At 41.9% G+C, this 17,423-nt stretch overlaps 3 protein-coding genes across 7 annotated transcripts; all 3 read left to right on the top strand.

The window, feature by feature from the left end:
* Positions 1-160: 160 nt before the first annotated feature.
* On the top strand, positions 161-5,481 carry si:ch211-214e3.5 (zinc finger protein 518A). Of its 2 annotated transcripts, none has more exons than XM_049758515.2 (3): positions 161-510; positions 1,340-1,402; positions 1,488-5,481. In XM_049758515.2, the coding sequence occupies exon 3, from the start codon at positions 1,498-1,500 to the stop codon at positions 5,296-5,298; it is 3,801 nt and encodes a 1,266-aa protein (XP_049614472.1). In that variant the 5' UTR covers positions 161-510; positions 1,340-1,402; positions 1,488-1,497; the 3' UTR covers positions 5,299-5,481. The 2 variants fall into 2 exon arrangements, with proteins under 2 accessions (XP_049614472.1, XP_049614473.1); XM_049758516.2 differs by having other exon boundaries at positions 1,340-1,412.
* A 432-nt stretch (positions 5,482-5,913) lies between these two features.
* LOC125991027 (nucleoside diphosphate kinase B) lies at positions 5,914-8,173 on the top strand. The gene is made up of 5 exons (XM_049758517.1): positions 5,914-6,060; positions 7,043-7,169; positions 7,524-7,625; positions 7,701-7,813; positions 7,886-8,173. Exons 2-5 carry the CDS (start codon positions 7,047-7,049, stop codon positions 7,998-8,000), a joined length of 453 nt encoding a protein of 150 aa, XP_049614474.1. The 5' UTR covers positions 5,914-6,060; positions 7,043-7,046; the 3' UTR covers positions 8,001-8,173.
* A 603-nt stretch (positions 8,174-8,776) lies between these two features.
* On the top strand, positions 8,777-17,341 carry tmem94 (transmembrane protein 94). 4 transcript variants are annotated; one of them, XM_049758511.1, is made up of 32 exons: positions 8,777-8,911; positions 9,488-9,632; positions 9,701-9,820; positions 9,961-10,088; positions 10,202-10,338; positions 10,418-10,623; positions 10,689-10,834; positions 10,988-11,090; positions 11,163-11,249; positions 11,341-11,457; positions 11,590-11,646; positions 11,724-11,828; positions 11,905-12,063; positions 12,166-12,384; positions 12,451-12,763; positions 12,829-13,002; positions 13,063-13,165; positions 13,238-13,446; positions 13,546-13,727; positions 13,794-13,914; positions 13,984-14,099; positions 14,189-14,288; positions 14,404-14,512; positions 14,611-14,797; positions 14,873-14,950; positions 15,036-15,121; positions 15,194-15,275; positions 15,642-15,805; positions 15,887-15,981; positions 16,043-16,136; positions 16,198-16,368; positions 16,472-17,341. In XM_049758511.1, exons 2-32 carry the CDS (start codon positions 9,609-9,611, stop codon positions 16,542-16,544), a joined length of 4,065 nt encoding a protein of 1,354 aa, XP_049614468.1. In that variant the 5' UTR covers positions 8,777-8,911; positions 9,488-9,608; the 3' UTR covers positions 16,545-17,341. The 4 variants fall into 4 exon arrangements, with proteins under 4 accessions (XP_049614468.1, XP_049614470.1, XP_049614469.1 ...); XM_049758513.2 differs by having other exon boundaries at positions 8,784-8,911; positions 9,499-9,632; XM_049758512.2 differs by lacking the exon at positions 8,777-8,911 and adding an exon at positions 9,191-9,330.
* Positions 17,342-17,423: the final 82 nt, after the last annotated feature.

The raw sequence follows: 17,423 nt of genomic DNA, 5'->3' as shown, positions 1-17,423 counted from the left end.
AACCCAAACATTATAGGCAAACACGTCATGTTTATTAAACCAAACAAACGAGGGACAACAACAACAACAACAAAGACTGGCAATTGTGAATCTGTCATGGCGGTAGCAAAGGGAAATGGCGTACATCCGCCATTGCTTCTCCTTCCACCATAAACCCTACACTCACGAGATCAACCATGACGTAGTAACATGCCATGGGAACGCCGTTAAACCGGTTTAAAGACTTGCCCAGGTGATTTGATCTACTTTTGTAAGACCAGTTTTCAGAAGTAAAAACATTGATGTCAGCACTAGTTTGGTTTTTGACAAGACATATCCATCCGCTTTTACTTGAGCGTCAAGAGCATCAACGAAAGCACCCGGATGGACTGTCATGGCCGCCGTCTCTGTCGTTCCACAGAGAGCTGAAAAGCACGTCGAATATTGCCGCTGTTTGTTTTTTCCGGCGCTACTGTATTTTATGATGTTCGGTGTCAACGGGACCAAGTCTGAAGTTCCATCAAGTTAACAGTAAGAACATTTTGATTTAGCGTAACTTTGTATAGCTTCGCGTGGGTGGCGGCTTTATTTACATGACAACTAATCAATAAACTCCAGCCATAATGTATTTTCGATAGTGAGAATTTTATTCAGTTATTCCAGCAGTGGTGTTATGTAATATTCTATTTCGGTTAGCTTTTAAATGTACTGATGCAGCCCCCCTGCCCGCCTCCTTTTAAACTTGTTCGACACTACTTGTTCGACACTCAACCAAGTCATCAGATTTACATCTTACTTTCTTGTTAAGGTTGTGATAGTTTGCCCTTTTTCAAATGTTGCTGTACTTAAGTTAGCCAAGCCATTGTTTTGAGCCATGTTGAGAAACAGCCAACTTTTTCCTCTCTACCTTTGTGGTACCTGCAAGTAGAGATGAGACGTGATGAAATATTTAAATCAATATTATAGGTGTCAGATTGATCATCATGATTTTTATCGGAATTATAGGTGTGAGGTGCAACTCTGCATTTTTTGCACATTAGAAAATGTAATAAGTAGCAAGCAAAATGTATGTGTGTGCCTGAATGTAGCGTATTGAAAGTGTGGCTTTATCTATTGTTCAAATAAATGAGTGTTACTCTGGCACTAAGATTATCAAACTAATACCTCTGAATAGATATAAGAAGAGTTTTGCCTTTGTTATTCCTATTTTTTTACAATGCTTTTGACATGAAGTCACAATCATGTCGAACAATAACGTCCGATGGCAATTACGAGCCCGCTAACAAGTTAAAGTCGGCCTAAAATGGCATTGTTAAAGTAAAATAAATTATATTCCTTCTGTATTTTTTCCTTTTTGCAGATACTGTACCAACTCCTAGTCTTCAGAGAATCTGACATCAGTCCTACCTCTTCCTTCCCTAAGGTGCTGCAATGTATGATTTTTAGGCATTACATCCGTGACAAATGACCTCTTACCAAAAATAATGTTAAACTTTTTTCCATCCTAGATTCTCAGGGATGGATGAAGATCTCGAAGGACCTCACAGTTCTGCCTTGAATTACATTTTGTCATCTGCAGAAGACGGAAAAGACGCTCCACATTTCAAAGATCGAGGACGCCGTAGTCAAGGCAATGCAGGCGGCTTGCCTGTTAAGCAACATGGCTCCACCAGGAGAGCCAATTGTAAAATTCAGAAAGGGGCTGTTTTTTCTGGAAACATCCTGAGTTTCGGCTGCTCAGTATGTAAGGACCATTCGACCTACAGTCCGAACGATCTGCTTAAACATTTCCGAGAGGCCCACAAAGGGATTTTACCGACGTACCCTTGTGATTTGTGCGGATTTGCCACGAACGAATTTGCAGCTCTTCAACGTCACCGAATCGAGCACAAAAATACTTTGGTTACGTGTGAGCTCTGCTGTGATGGAATTCAGTATTCGCTACTTTTGCTTACAAGACACTACATCATGTGTCACAGTTCCAACGGAAAGTTCCAATGTGACTGGTGCGAGTTTACAACTGTGGACGCGGGGACATTTGTCCAACACATCCACCATCATAACGAGAGTCCTTGGAAATGTTCCAAGTGTCGACATATCAGCTTGAATGAAGCGGATCATCAAAAGCACCTTAAATCTCACCGGAGTGTGTTACCTTTAATTTGTCAAATCTGTGGATACTGCGCTACAACCATCAAGCAGATTAAAGGACACACAGGAGCTGCTCACTCAGCAGGCAAGCATCCATCCAACCAACAACTCCATCCAAACGTATGGAAGACTTTAGAAAACGGAGCAACAAATTCTTCTCTCAATTGCCACACTACGCTTGAAAATATTTCCGAGCTGCAAGAAACACAGAAGTTGCCAAAATTGTTTGGTATATCAGGGATCTTATCGAACCAAAACGGTAGAACAAAATCGGAGATGTGTTCCGAGGACGAGGCGCAAACTTTCGACGGGACACCAGCAAAGAAACACTCCGCTCATCGAAACGCTTTGACCGCAGAACAATCCTCGCCGATAATGTTGCTGGACAATGATGGCTGCGGCTCTCCGACCAATCCGAATGCACTGACCGTTCTGATGGTGAAAAACAAAATCTCTCTCCCCCCAAACTGCACAACCAAGGTGATGGGATTTAAGATGGTCGATGGGAAAAAACATCTGGTTCTCAAAGTAATACCAGTAGCAAAACAAAACATGTCCATCCAAGACAATTCATTAGTCGATTTGGACTCTCCAGATAGCAGGTCTGCATTTTGTAGAAGTGAAGTCCTTGTTGAGAATGGTGAATCATCTAGTAAGAGCTCCACATCACCTTGTTTTGATGGAAGTGAATCATGCATACAAAACGATGATATCCTGGCAGTTAACGTCAAAGTTGAAGAGGAAGAAACACCGGTTTTCCCTCTTGAGTCTTCTCCTCATCGTGATGATTTGGGCTTGAGAGGTGGTCATTGTGTAAACGGCTCTTCCACTTCAATTGTAGAGAACGATCCGATTGGCAGACAAACGTTTCATGCTTTTGATGACAAATCTGAGACCGGATCAAAAATGGACCATCCTGTTTCTCAGGAGGCATCACAGGGTCAATCAACTTGCAAAAACCACGTCGAGAATTGTGAAGCGGTAGATGAAGGAATGATAACTTGCACGAGAAACGGAAATATTTTCGACGGGCACAAAGAGAATTCTCGCAAATGGCCTGAAATGACTGCCCAGTGTTCCCAGAACACTCCAGAAAGTACTGAGAGCACGATTCAATTCCACGATTACCAGCATCCTAAGAAACATTTGGCAGAGATGGCCTCATCCTCCTCTTTTGGAGAAAATGCTGTAACACCACAAAGTTCTTTCAACCACCAAGTATTCGCTTTTCACAATTATTCCAAGGAAGCGCTTGGTATGTCACCCAGAGCATCTAATCAAAATGATGGCGCGCCAGAACTGACAGCCGGCAGAGAAATCAATAATATAGCATCTAATTTTAGTCCGACGTTATCCGAGTTGTCGGAAGCTTTTGAGGACGATGACTGTGTTGATGCCGATGAGGAAAACCCCGAATCGGTGCTGAAAGATTTTAATGTTATAAAAATTGAGGAGGATCTCATTCCCGTATCGTCCAATGAAACAAGTACTTCATCCGCGTTGGGCAATTTTGTCGAACAACACTCGGATGAAATTATTACACAACAACTTCATAAGGAAAGAACCGAATCTTCAAATATCGATTCATTTGATTGTTCCAAACAAACAAAGTCGATTGGAAGACTTCAAGAGCAACATGAAAAACAGCAAGTGGTCTTGACGACTAACGAGAAAAATTCCGCTATGCCAATGCAGCTCAAGCCCACACCGAGTTTTAAGCTAATCACTCAATGCGTAAATCCTCAAATCAATGTCTCTTACACGACAAAGTCTGGGTTGGAAACCTCAAGCAATCACACCCGTGAGCCCGTTCCTCCTCTAAAACATCCAAATAAGGCAGCGTCGAGTGATAAAGTAACACTTTCGTCTCTTCAAAGTGGGCTTAGTACCTCCCCTCATCATTATCTTCTCAATAGCTCAAATTTAAAAGGTCCTGTATTCCTTTCGAGCGCATCATCCAACGCTCCAGACAAAGTGACGAAAACACAGCCAACTTGCTACTTGTTGCCAAGGTCAATTCCTTTTGTTCAAGCTCCAAGCAGCTCTGGCCTCAAGCTAGCAAGCGCGAAGCTCCCGTTGAACTCAGATAGACCTGTTCTGGCCATGCCTGTAAGTTCTAGCGACAAATCGAGCAATTTGCAGAGCGGTCGCCAAACGTTTTTGCTTCGGTACATTTCCCCACCCAAGTCCAATGTGCTTCTCAATCATCTGGAAACAAAATCCATCAGTCAGTCTTGCCACAGCAGAGACAAAAGAGGGAACAAAGTTGTATTTAAAATTGTTAGCCCTACCACGAGTCTTCTTCAGAATGGCTCACCTTCCTCCAGTTGTCAACCTTTACTTTTGGCCACCTCACCTCCAACCCAATGTTTTCTTATGCCTTCCAACAAAACAAATGCTTGCAACAACGTGAACAAGATCATTGTCGGGCAGAATTCAGCCCAAAGCGCTGTCAGGGAATCAATGCCTCAATTGACACCCAAGTTCAAACCAAGTCAAGCAGATAAACCTCAACTAGCTCCACGACCAAGTCGACCTCCAAGTCGAAGAAAGGTGCGCAGGAAAGTACTGTTTGATGAGCTTCCAGAAACAGTCCATAAGGCCAGAAGGTTCTCCAACCAAGTACAGACTGAAAAAGACACAACTGTGTTTTGGAGTCCCATAGCAAAAGAAGTTGAAAGAACCTTGAGACTCGCCCCGTTCAACTTTCTACAACAAATTAAATGCCCCCGTAGATACCAACCCGTCGTCGTGCTCAATCATCCAGACGCCGATATTCCCGAAGTGGCCAATATAATGAAGGCAATCAATCGACACAGAGGCGCTGTTGTCAAGGTGGCCCTTTCGCAGAAAACCGTTAAAGCGCTCGCTGAGCTTGGTCCCCAAGGGGGGGAGATTTTGACTGAAGGCGTTCTGCTGCAAAACAATTCGCCCAGCCCACGAGCGATTCAAAGCGTGGTCCGAGAGCGTTTCCTCCTCAAGCTGAAGCTAAGGAAAAAGAACCAAAAAAAGTATGAAGTTGTGGAACCTCTGTCAGATAGTAGCCAAAAGACTGTGGTGTTCGACTGCTGGTTCTGTGGTCGGCTATTCAACAGCCAGGAACATTGGATTGGCCACGGGCAGCGACATCTCATGGAGGCAACACGAGACTGGAACAAACTGTCGTAAATGTTTTCAGATACCCTTCTATATGGCTAAACAGCAGGGTTACAGATGTATATGACCTTTCACCATGTTTTATTTGCATCTCTGTAAATACATTTTTTTATTTGGAATATTTTATTGGTGCTTTTTCTGAAATTAAATGGAGCTAACATGACTTCAGTCATGCACGTGTGTTTGAACTGTGAATGTGTTTCATTGTAATTCATTAAGATGTGTTAAATGTTCGGACCTACAAAAAGTTCATTCTTTTATTTCTAACAAGTCAACTTTTGCACAGCCTCACAACACATCTATTTTTGTTTTTTTTTCTCTTTTTTAACTTTAAACCATTTTATTACCTTCCAAACAGGAATTCAGGGGCATTCATGACAATGAAAGATGGCAAGATGGATTAGAAATGTACAATTATGGTTAAATATGAATTGAATGATTACATTCTGACTCGTTACAGTCCGGTTTGTTGTTAATATCCGGATTAAAAATGTACATTTGTTTAAATTTGGATGTGAATTGAATGAACAAACTCTTAGAATACATCCTGATTCTAGAAATTGTCAAATTCTTTGTATTATATTTGAATGATGCCGAGCGCATCTTTTTTTTTTTTTAATTGAGGTTTAGTTTAGTTTGTCTTATTAGAGTTGCCGTAGCGTGACGTCAAAGTCTCCGCCCCTTCGCATAAAAAGCGGCAACGCGGAACGAGGCAGCCTTTCAGCTTTCCATCGCAGCAGCGGAAGTCCGAGACCTCGCAGGACAAAAATTAAGGTAACGTCATTTTATTTATTATCTAGATATTCTGTAAGTAACCATCTTAGGTGATCCGCGTGAGATGTTTTCCTCATGAAAATTTCGTTTCAACCTCTAAAATCTATCAAAACCTTCGTAATCACACAATATGAGGGGTTTTATGAACTAGGCCATCTGGACCGCTCCTAAACGCGTCAGTTCCAGATCCCAAAACTTCTTTTTTATTTGTGATTAGAATGAAATGACAATTTTACAGAATCGTCCGTTTCTGTAGAATCACTAGTCTGGTACTGCATAATCACTTGGCTGGTTCTTCTTTAAAGGATTAAACAGATTTGTCTGTAGACACTGACCGTCGGTATACCTTGTATATTGACTTAATTCAATTTGCATCACTAGAGATCATCTAAATCAACGCCACACAACCGACTTTGAGTGACCTTCTTCCCAACAATAGCGTGATTTTTTTTTTTTAAAGGATAACTCCAAGCGATGGTTTCAGATTCGCGTTTATCTTGTATAATGATGGTTTGCATCCATAGCCTTACTGGATTTGATTGTCGATTGCAACCAGGCACATGCACCGTAATCGACCTGAAATTGATCGCGATCGGTAATCATAATCACATGATAATGGTCTTCCCCTGCTCAATACTGCATTACAAGGTGATGTCTCATTAATAGGTCAACCTCTACAACTGTGCAGTTTTTCATACTTTATAGTTTTATATTACACCGTTTGGGCAGCTCTTATCTCGTTGTACTTTGCATAATGACAATAAAAGGCATTCTGAAGTTGGGTTGAGGGAGACTATAATGTAATAAAAGGTTTCTGGGTGGCTAAAATATTTTCTGTGCTAGCAATTCAACGTACTGGTAGCAGTCGTTCTGCTTGGGGTTCTCATGATCCATGTTTGCACCATGATGTCGGGGGCATCTATGTATGTGCTATGTATGGATATATCTACAGTATGCTAATTTTTTTTCTTCCTACCACCAGAGTCATGGCAGATGAGCGCACCTTTATTGCCATCAAGCCTGATGGTGTTCAAAGAGGCATCATTGGCGAGGTCATTGCAAGATTTGAGAAGAAAGGTTTCAAACTTGTGGCCTTGAAAATGATGCAAGTAAGTATAAATGCTTTGTTTTCTTAACGTGTTACTTACACACTGAACTGATGTATATTGTGGGTGCCGAGTGACCAAGTGAGCGGATTATCAACCACGTCTATTTCGGGATCGCAGATAATCTGAGTAAAGACTCCATTTTCGTACCAGTGGCTTTAAGTGTTTATCAACTGTAGAGTCAGTCCAGACCAAGTAAACACTTTCCATGTTTTGTTCTTGACATTTGTGCCATAATATGGAATTTGGGGCTCGGCGACAGCCAGGCAGAAAATGCAACTAAAATGAGTCTTCTAAAACTGTACACAGGTTCATCTACCCTCGTTTCAAACATGCAAATTGCATTTATGCTTGCAGGCATCAGAGGATCTGCTGATGGAGCATTATAGTGACCTGAAAGGCCGTCCATTCTTCCCTGATCTTGTCAATTTCATGGGTAGCGGCCCGGTGGTTGCCATGGTGAGACCCGTCATAACTAGCCACTGAATCTTTAGTTTGAGAGGTCAACATGGTATCTTTTTGTTCAACATTAAGGTGTGGGAAGGCAAGGGTGCCGTTAAGACCGGCAGGGTAATGCTCGGTGAAACCAACCCAGCAGACTCCAAACCTGGAACCATTCGAGGAGACTTCTGCATCGACGTCAGCAAGTAAGGGTCATCTTGGGTATAGTCAGTCTCTTGATCGAGTGGCACTCTTATTCTTCCCTTTTTGCTTCACAGAAACATCATCCATGGAAGTGACTCGGTTGAGAGTGCAACAAAGGAGATTGCCCTGTGGTTCAAAGAAGACGAGCTCAACTGCTACACGAGCTGTGCATCCAGCTGGATCTATTGAGCACATTCCTTAAATGCCCCTTATCCAATTTTACCTACAACACAAGTAGTTATTTCAGACTGTACTGTGATTTTTAGGGTGCATTTATTTTGTTGCTGACATTCCATTCCTTTGTGTGATGATGGCATTGACAAATTTCTACTGCAAAATAAATGTTCATGTTGCAGACTAAATGGTGTCATTCATTCCTGTGATGATTAAATGATCAACTAGGAGCACAGTGGGCCCCTAACTGGATATTTTATTATTGATAATATGCTTGAGTGTGGGTCTTCTATACACACAGGCACATGTATTTGCACACACGTGTGTGTTCGTATACACAAAAAAGTGAGGAGAATAAAATAGAAGAAGCGGAATAATAAAGATGTGAAGGCCTTCACACAAATTCTGAACAACATGATAAATAATTGCTGTGTTTAAATGTATGCAGAATGTTAATTGCCATATTTGTCCATTATGTTTTCAATAAAGCATTAGGAAAAAAAACATCTATTCAATAAAGTTTAAAAAGAAGTAGTAGAAGAAGAAAAAAAAGAATAAGAAGAAGAGCGCATGAATGGACTCAAGGATATTTTGATGTTCCACTTGTTTCAAGACATTGTGACATTTGGAACGTTTCTTCACTACAACAAGGACAGTATTTCTTATCTGAAAAATCTTAATATTATCAAAACGGAAAAGTTTGAATGTATCGATCACCTATTATCTGACCTTATGGATAACCCCTTGCAATTGTATTATTTCTGTTGTGTGTTTTTGTTATTGCATTGAGTATATGAATAAAGTTTTTGAAAAAAAGAAAAATGCAACACAGCTAACTAAACGTTAGTGTTGTACACAATCTGATGACGTCTCCGCTCGAAAAAGAACTAGTTATCAAATATCAAATCGGATGCAAATGTTGACAGGTAAGACGGTTTAACTGCCGCTGCGTCCACGGTAACCGGAGTCCTTCTCCCACATCTACATAATATACGGCCTGGGCGCTCGAGATATTAGCAAACCAGAAAACATTGGCAATGGATGCCCTAAGCTGCTCTTTCTCGGGACTTCTTTTAGTTCCTTTGTGCTTATAAAGGGGTTACTGCTTAATATACACTATTCAAATAACACCTTCAATTTCTAAAACATTTGGTTATTTCTGCGCTGGACTCTTTGGATGGAGCTGTCATTCATTTTGCGCATCTCACCGCTGGTTGTGCGGAAATGTCGCGTGTCCGTCCGGACCCCTTTTTTTGACGGACTTCATTTATACCAAGGATTGCGGAAGCAAGTAGTGATTGCGGGGGCGAATTTGATGCATCGCTCGATTTAAATCAAATGCACAGTAAGACCATTTTTGTGCATTAATAAGATCTCACTGTTGTTGTTGTTTTTTTTTTTTTTTTACCTGCAATTGATCATTTGTGGTTTGCTCGGGATGGCTTGTTTACTTTTCCATATGACTGAAGCTGCTCTCTCATTCTTCCTCCAAATTTATGAAGCATCTCTCCAGGCTGACCGGGGCGCGACCTGAGAGTCCAAATTTGGATCTGGCTTGCACGGAATCTGTCAGGTGGTGCTGACGAGTGGAGAAGAAGAGTATGTGGAGTGCTTGCGGTTCCCATGGAGTCAAAGGACATGAAGCAGGTAAGTTGAATTGTTTAATTGATATTAATGTGGAACTAAATACTATTATATGATGTGCTGTGTTCTAGGAGGAAAATTCCGTTGCTTTGGGCTTGTTGACTCAGCAGGCTCTAGGAAAACTCAGGGATCAGCTTAGCACCTTACTGGACCAGCACCTGAAGACAACATGCAGACAGGGCTCCGTACAGGTACATGGAGTTCTTTATATTAATAATCTTGCAATTTATCTTGTATAATCATGCCTCCATGGAAAAAGATTATTTTAGATAAATCGGTAAAAGCTATAACATGAAACATCTGACCACAACTGGATTTTTTGTTTTGACAGGAACAATGGGTGAATAGCTTCCTTTACCATGGAAACCGACATTCATGTCTCCACTGGCCGGAAGCTGCTGTCACTGTGCTAGTGGCACTTGGACTCGTGTGTTGCTATGGCAGTCAACCGAAGGGCAGGTAGTTCCTTTGTATGCCTGATCTGATTAAATTGTGCAACCTCACACCCAGTGGATTTTTGTTCGATGACAGCCATGAACTTGATACTTCTAATATGACCTTGACCTTTCCAGTTCTGGCAGTGAGCTGGTGAACGCAATCGCCCTCCTCATCCTTTTGCTGTTGAATCTGATGCTCGTCAGAAGACAGGAGAGGCTCAAAAGAAGCGAGATGGTTCGGCGTCTCAAAAGCATCATCGCGCAACTCAATGGTACCTACGTCTGACCTGATTTCACATACCTCTTTCATCTTCCCATTGCCACTCTTTGAAATTGATCTATTTGTTGTAGATTACCTTTCAGGTTGGGTTGGCGAAGTGCAGTGGCCACCATGTCTTTACCCTGATCTCTATACGCCCTCGTCTCCATCGTGGTCCCTTCACTGGACGTACCGTGACTCCCAGTTGGTTAATCTGCCCGTCAGTCTGCTTGTGGAAGGAGATATAATTGTTCTCAGACCTGGGCAAGAAGCATTTGCCTCGCTCCGAGGGATAAAGGTTAGTTAGTTAGGATTAATCTTATTTAAAATAAATAAATAAATTGACACTTTTTCTATTGACAGGATGATGAACACATTGTTTTGGAACCTGGAGATTTGTTCCCCCCATCATCTCCTTCCGCACCAGCAAGTGAGAAAAAAGGACCCCAGAACCCACAACAACATCGTCTCTTCAGAGTAGTCCGAACTCCGGTTTTAGACATTGTCAGGTAGGAACCGGGATTTCTTTACGTGGATGTCAAAATGTAACTGCTAATATTTTAAAAGCCAATTTGGAGACTAGTGACTTTAGATAAGATTCCAGGGGGGGAAGAAGGTCGCCAGTTAACCAACCTCAACTCTTGCTCTTTCCTTTTTAAAAGGAATAGTTTGGAGTTTGCAGGATCCAGACCAGTTACAGTGCTGGACAACGAGAGGTTTACAGTCCAGTCCCTCATCACCAAGCTTGTCTGTCCGGTTGTGCTGGTGAGGAAAATCACTTTAAATGGTTGTTCCTTTAAATGTTCTTGAAGCATTTAAAAGTCATTTTTGTTGTAGGTTACATTTCTGCTGGTGAACTCCATACGCTACTTTTGTGATGCACCCAACCTCACCCCCAGTAGCTACAATTTTTTGCAGCTTCAGGTCATTTTCCACTCCCTAATAACTTCTGACTCTTCTACGCATGTATACTCACATTTTAGAAACGTAATAAGCAAATTGTATTTTCTTTCAGTTGATGGGGGTCCTTCCCGTCTTACCACTGCTCTTTCCTGTCATGTGGGTGCTGGTCAACGCCTTTGGAGAGGCGAGAGTCCTTGCGGAGTTCAGCCATGGCTCTCCTGCAGGATTGGTGAGGAAGACCTTTTTTAAGTTGGACAGAATGTTCCCTTGCAGCTCCACTCTTTTGAATTAATTTTCTGAAAATGTCCTTTGACTATCCAGGGTTTTAACTCCATTTTCCTCTCCCCCCCCCTCTCCCCAGCTTTCTAAATTCTCCGAGGACACTCTAAGCAGCTACACTGAAGTGGTCTCCTCCCAGGTATCCACGTCAGGGACTGACTCATCGATGTTCTCATCTTCTCACGATAATTAAGACTTGTTTGTTCTTGTGTGCAGGAGATGATACTTTCCGTGTGGAGACACTTCATTGGTGTACTGAAGGGAGAGTCTCAGACTCTTTGCTACACTTCCAACCTTTTACACACGCTTGGATCTGTCACCGTAAGTACTCTGACCAATTGATGCAGAAAAGGATTTTTTTTTTTTTCTTCTTGCAACTGCATGTTTGTGTGTGCAGGTATTGTGTTGTGTGGACAAACAAGGCATTCTGTCATGGCCTAATCCAAGCCCTGAGACAGTTTTGTTCTTCAGTGGAAGAGTTGAAAATAGTCAGGATGATCTCATAGATGGTTTGTCAATCAACTCCTACTGCAAACCAGAAACCGATGATGGCAAGGTTTGTACTTTCTGGATGAATTATGACTTATAAGTTACTTCAAAGTGTCAGCTGCAAAACTTTGTTATTGATCATTTATTTCGATGCTGAACTGCTCAACAGAACCAAGAGGCGGAGACTCTCCTGTGTTTACCAGAGGAGCCCGCCCCCCGAATCGGAGAAATACCCGAGCCCAGGGAGACTTGGAATGATCCGACTCCTACAACAGACACACTAATGCACTGGCGTTCCTGCCAACCTGCAAATAGTCGCATCAAACACAACTCTGGGTCCAACGTGAGCTTCAGTCGCCATACAGAAGGAGGCGAGGACCAAACTCAGGTGAAATCTGAAAGCAAAACCAACATATTTAAATGGCAAATAATTCCACGTCATTGCTGTCTCCAGGAATTTCTTTTGGACAACCAAGAAAGTGAGGCCGAGGATTACGTGTGTGACTATCACCTGGAAATGTTGAGTCTTTCACAAGATCAGCAAAACCCAGCAAGCATTCAGTTTGATGACTTAGCATGGCAGTGTCACTTGCCTTCGCTCAAACCCCTGGGCCTCAACATCATGCTCAACCTCTGCAACAATAACGTCACTCAACAGCTCTGCTGCTTCTCCGATCATCTGTCCAACTTGGCACTGCAAGAGAGCCACGGCAGCGTGCAGCCCGTTTATGTTCCTTGGGGGCTTTGCGAGCTCTCCAGGCTTATAGGTAAAGGTTCTTGATTCCGTTTTGAGAGTGTGGACATCTTAACAGTCCCATTTTGTGGGTGTCAGGGTTCACCCCTGGTGCAAGGGAGATGTTTGAACAGGAGAGCCACTTGGCTCTTTACCAGCTGCCAACTGGAGACATGCCAAAAGATGTGCCTTCGCACCGCTTGCATTACTTCACGAAGCGACAGCCTCCTATCTCCCACATGATCTCCCTTTTTGTACGAGACTCTTCCTCAGGTGAGCCGACTCGTTCTATTTTTTCGGATGGATGGATTTTGACTCACTTTTGTTTTGCAGAGTGTGTCCAGATGCTGTCACACGGCTCAGCTGACCTTATCTTGGAGGCCAGCACTGACTTTTGGGACGGTGCTGATATTTATCCCCTTTTAGGTTCTGACAGGTACACAACGTTTCTTTTTCGTCTGCGTAAAATCTGATATCAATCTAATCTTCTCCCATATCTTGTTGATAGAAAAAAGATTCTGGATTTCTACCAACGTGCCTGTCTGTCTGGCTACTGCTCAGCCTTTGCATATAAACCCATGCAGCGCTCATTGGCCAGCCAATTAAACGGCAAGTGTGTGGAGTTGGCATCCGGCCCCTGTCTATTTTCAGGACTGGAGCTGTCCTTAAGCACCCCTAACAAGCATCCTTCCAGCAGGAACAGTTGGAGCTCTGACGGTATGTCTCAGCTCCATGCTTTGAATATTTTTCTGTCCATACTAACAAATGATGATGCCTAATAATTTGTGCAATGACAATTCTCCCTTTTTCTAATAGAGGGTATCGGTGAAGGAATGGAATGTGACGATGGTGTGCAAGCCCTGAGCGGCCAGATCTTCATGGGCATGGTTTCATCCCAGTTCCAAGCCCGACTGGACACGGTCCGACTCATTGACGCTTTGATCACGGCGTGCATTCGATTTGTGTACTTTTCCATGGAGGATGAACTTCGTAGCAAGGTAAAAACACTCCAGCTCAATTTGGGGAAGGCCCTCAAAAGTGTGAGTCTTGACGTCGTTTTGTAGGTTTTTGCAGAGAAAATGGGCTTAGAGACAGGTTGGAACTGTCATATCTCACTGACTCCAAATGGAGATGGTCCATGTGAAGGAGCTCCCTCCAGCCCCTATCATGGCTCACTCCATGAAGGTGCTTTTTAACGCTTATCTCGGCTATTTCACGAGAGCTTTACTAACCGTCACCTTCAAATGTAATTAGATTCTCGAGATGAAGCGGAAGGTCCGTTGCTGTCAGAAGAGGAAGTTCATTCGGACCTGGCAAGTTTCCAGCCCACAGACAGTGATCTGCCCAGCTTTCTGGAAGATTGCAACCGGGTAAATAATGATGTTGGTGAACAAAATGAGTTCCATTTTTACCCAATTTAAGTTTTGTCATTTTTGCTGTTCTCTTTTTTTTATCTTAGGCGAAGCTTCCGCGTGGAATTCACCAGGTTCGACCTCATTTGAAGAACATTGACAATGTGCCTCTACTGGTGCCACTCTTCACTGACTGCACCCCTGATAGTATGTCCTCTTCCACTAAATTACTGCTCGAGACTAAAACTAAATACTAAAATTTAATGATGCATACAATTAGATTTTTCTATTTACCATTACAATTGTGATTTTTTTTTTCCAGCTATGTGTGAGATGATAAAGATCATGCAGGAGAACAGGGAGGTCACGTGCTGTTTGGGAAGCGCTGCCAATTTCCGCAACAGTCGCCTTTTTCTGCAGAGCGACCTCAGGTATGTGAACATATTCATGCTTAGCTTCACAAAAATGATTTTTTTTTTTTTTTAAAGTAATGACCTACATGTTAACAGTATAATATGTGCTTGAATAGTATCGCTCTGGAACCACTGTACCCATCCCAGTGTTCGTGGGAGACATTCAGTCGCACCACGGGTCCGTTCAACAGGAGCACCGAAGGTCTGTCTCCACTCAGACTCTCGGGGCAGCTTAATAGTCTCGGCTGCTCTGTGGCCTTCCACCAAGGAGAGAGTGTCAGCATGGCCAAGCTCATAGAGCAAGTACGTCGCACGTACGGCTCAATAAGGTTACGCAATATTTTATTGAATATATTTATTCTGGTTTGTTTGTTGCAGGCACGACATACAACTTACGGTATTCGCAAGTGCTTCCTTTTTCTACTGCAATGCCAACTCACTCTGGTGATTATACAGGTAAGAAGAGACTTGACGTACTTTTTGTTTTGCAAGATAATAAATAGGGGTTGACTTTAAATGATGTTTTTTTTTTTTTCTTCAGTTTTTATCTTGTTTAGCTCAGCTCCCTCCTCCTATGAACACTACGGACATCCTCTGGCTGTCATGCTTCAGCTGCCCGTTGCTAAGGTTGGACCCCTTTGCAAGACTTGAGAATAGTATTTTGATGTAAATTTAAAAGAGTCGCGACTGTTTTGACAGCCTGTCACTTTTGGGAAAGCCTCGAGATAGTTCGGTCATGACCGTCGCCACGGGGAAGAACCTTGATGCCATCCCAAAGAAGGTAAGGTCGTGAAGTGGGGGATGCCGAGGCAATTGTGACTTTTTGGGCATTTCTAACTATGCTATTTGCTAATTATGCTAACGAACAATAAGTTTGAGTGCTACAAAATACCGCGGCAACACAAATAAAGTACAAGAAGTGGAAATTTACAAGTTCCAAGTCTGTTCTAACATAGAGAGAATATTACAATGGAGCTCGGCAGAATTTTGATTGATGACCTTTGACCCTTAAAAAGAGATGCTGTTTAAAAAAAAGACACAGCTGTATCCCTTTTTTTTTTTACATTCAAATTGATAAAGCAGTTTTGTAGTATTTGGTGCCAAGATGGCCACTGACTTGTAATATTTTCTCATTTTTTTTTGTTAGACTCAAAACTACTTCCTCGGCTGCTTTGTTTTGAAGTTCGGCCTGACAGTGTGTGCCTATTTGTTGGCCTTTGGATTCACACTACAAGAGGTGTGTTTGAGAAGCACAAACCTAACCATGGTTGAAAATGCCACTGTAGAATGCCAGCATATACTCACAGCCAGGTAAGAATTCCACGAATCCAACTTTTTAGCCAACTATTAATTTATCACTGAATATCGTTCTTATTTTTTTTATTTCTTTAGCTCTTCAAACCATGCTCCTCACTGGTTCACGGATCTGTCAAATGGCCTGCTACTGACGCAGAAATTAATGACGGGTTTCCTGGTCTTACATAAAGGTAGTACATTCATATTTGAACATTTATGTACGTTACAAAGTAATTTTGTTTCTTGTTTCAGTGGTCATCTCGCTCAGCTATGTCCACCGTTCCCAGTCTTTGTGGCGAAAAAGTCCTTTTAGCAATGCCTGGTGGTGTCTCACTGTACCTGTGGTGTAAGTCATTATTATTGAAAATAAGGTCCATCTTTTTTATTCACACACCTTTCTCCTTCAGTCTGGTCAGTCAGATTGTCCAGGCCACTGTGGATTACCAGTTATGGCATGACCAAGGCAGCCTCCTGAATTTTGGTCTGCGTGACATACCTCTGCTTGGCTGGCTGCTCGTCTCGCTGTCGCTTCTGCTGGTGGTGATAGTTAATGAGTTGGTGAAGCTACATGAGATAAGGTAAAAAAAGTAGACACTGATGCATATGTGATGTAAAGTATTTTCAAATAATCTTCTGTGAGTGTTGTTTCCAATGTGGCTAATGGTTTTGTGTTGTTCTCAGGGTGCGGGTTCGCTACCAGAAGAGACAGAAGCTTCAGTTTGAAACAAAGCTCGGAATGAATTCTCCATTCTAATCGGCGACGTTTGACAAGTTGATCAATAATTCGACTCGGAACTGCGAATAACAAAAGAGGACTTTTACCACTTTTGCCAGTATGAGTTGTATCAGATCAACTTGTGTGCTCTTTTTTTAGGCTTCAAATGATAATCGTTAAATTGAGGTTATTTTTTTTATTTTGCTCAGGGCCTCTGCAGCATCATAGGTTTGTCATCTGATTTGAAATTGTTTTAAAGACTTGAAGGCACTGTTTTGTGGTGGACCTGAACCTCGACTGTGGTTGTCCTTGGGAATTCTGACACATTGTTATTATTGCTATCAAATTGTTGGCTATCATCTGAAGATAGCATTCCTCAAAATCAGCCATACATGAAATGCAACCAATATTACAGTTACAAGCAATTATGAACATCCTCTAAAACTGAAAGCTACTTCTTAGGTACTGATTAATGTGAAGGCCTACTGAAATCACCAATTTGCTCAAATTCCTTTTATTTATCTTTGTCATCAGATGTTTTTATTGATATTTTATTTTTTGGAAGTAAAAGGGAAAAACAAAGCTGTTGTGCTGCTTGATCATATTGATTGTTTATTGTTATTTTACTTTTTTTTTTTTAAACAGTGACCTACGATTGTGTCGGTTATTGCACATGGGTGAAAAATGTGTTTATATATCAAATTCCAGAAATTCATTTCAACTGACCCAAGGAGGTGCAATTAAAATGTAATTCTAATTAAATAACACATATCTCTTTTGTATATGTATTTTTTTTGTATTTGTATTTTTCTATTAAATTATTTGTTTGATTTTTTATTTTATTTTCGTTGAACCTAAATTGATCGTTTTTGACAGCCTTTCAGCTTGACCAATCACGCAAAAGTAGGTTAAAAACGC

The sequence above is a fragment of the Syngnathus scovelli genome, chromosome 21 (assembly GCF_024217435.2).
Source record: "Syngnathus scovelli strain Florida chromosome 21, RoL_Ssco_1.2, whole genome shotgun sequence".
Lineage (NCBI taxonomy): Eukaryota > Metazoa > Chordata > Actinopteri > Syngnathiformes > Syngnathidae > Syngnathus > Syngnathus scovelli.
The sequence above is the reverse complement of the archived record's forward strand: the minus strand, read 5'-3'. Positions and strand labels throughout refer to the sequence as shown.

Bases quoted from the DNA above. Each gene is read 5' to 3' on its own strand.
- si:ch211-214e3.5 (XM_049758515.2), top strand. From the start codon at position 1,498: ATGGATGAAGATCTCGAAGGACCTCACAGTTCTGCCTTGAATTACATT.
- tmem94 (XM_049758511.1), top strand. From the start codon at position 9,609: ATGGAGTCAAAGGACATGAAGCAG. The intron at 13,728-13,793 runs GTAAAAACACTC...GTCGTTTTGTAG, and splicing joins AGGATGAACTTCGTAGCAAG to GTTTTTGCAGAGAAAATGGG. The intron at 16,369-16,471 runs GTAAAAAAAGTA...TGTTGTTCTCAG, and splicing joins GTGAAGCTACATGAGATAAG to GGTGCGGGTTCGCTACCAGA.
- LOC125991027 (XM_049758517.1), top strand. From the start codon at position 7,047: ATGGCAGATGAGCGCACCTTTATTGCCATCAAGCCTGATGGTGTTCAA. The intron at 7,170-7,523 runs GTAAGTATAAAT...TTATGCTTGCAG, and splicing joins TGGCCTTGAAAATGATGCAA to GCATCAGAGGATCTGCTGAT. The intron at 7,814-7,885 runs GTAAGGGTCATC...TTTGCTTCACAG, and splicing joins TTCTGCATCGACGTCAGCAA to AAACATCATCCATGGAAGTG.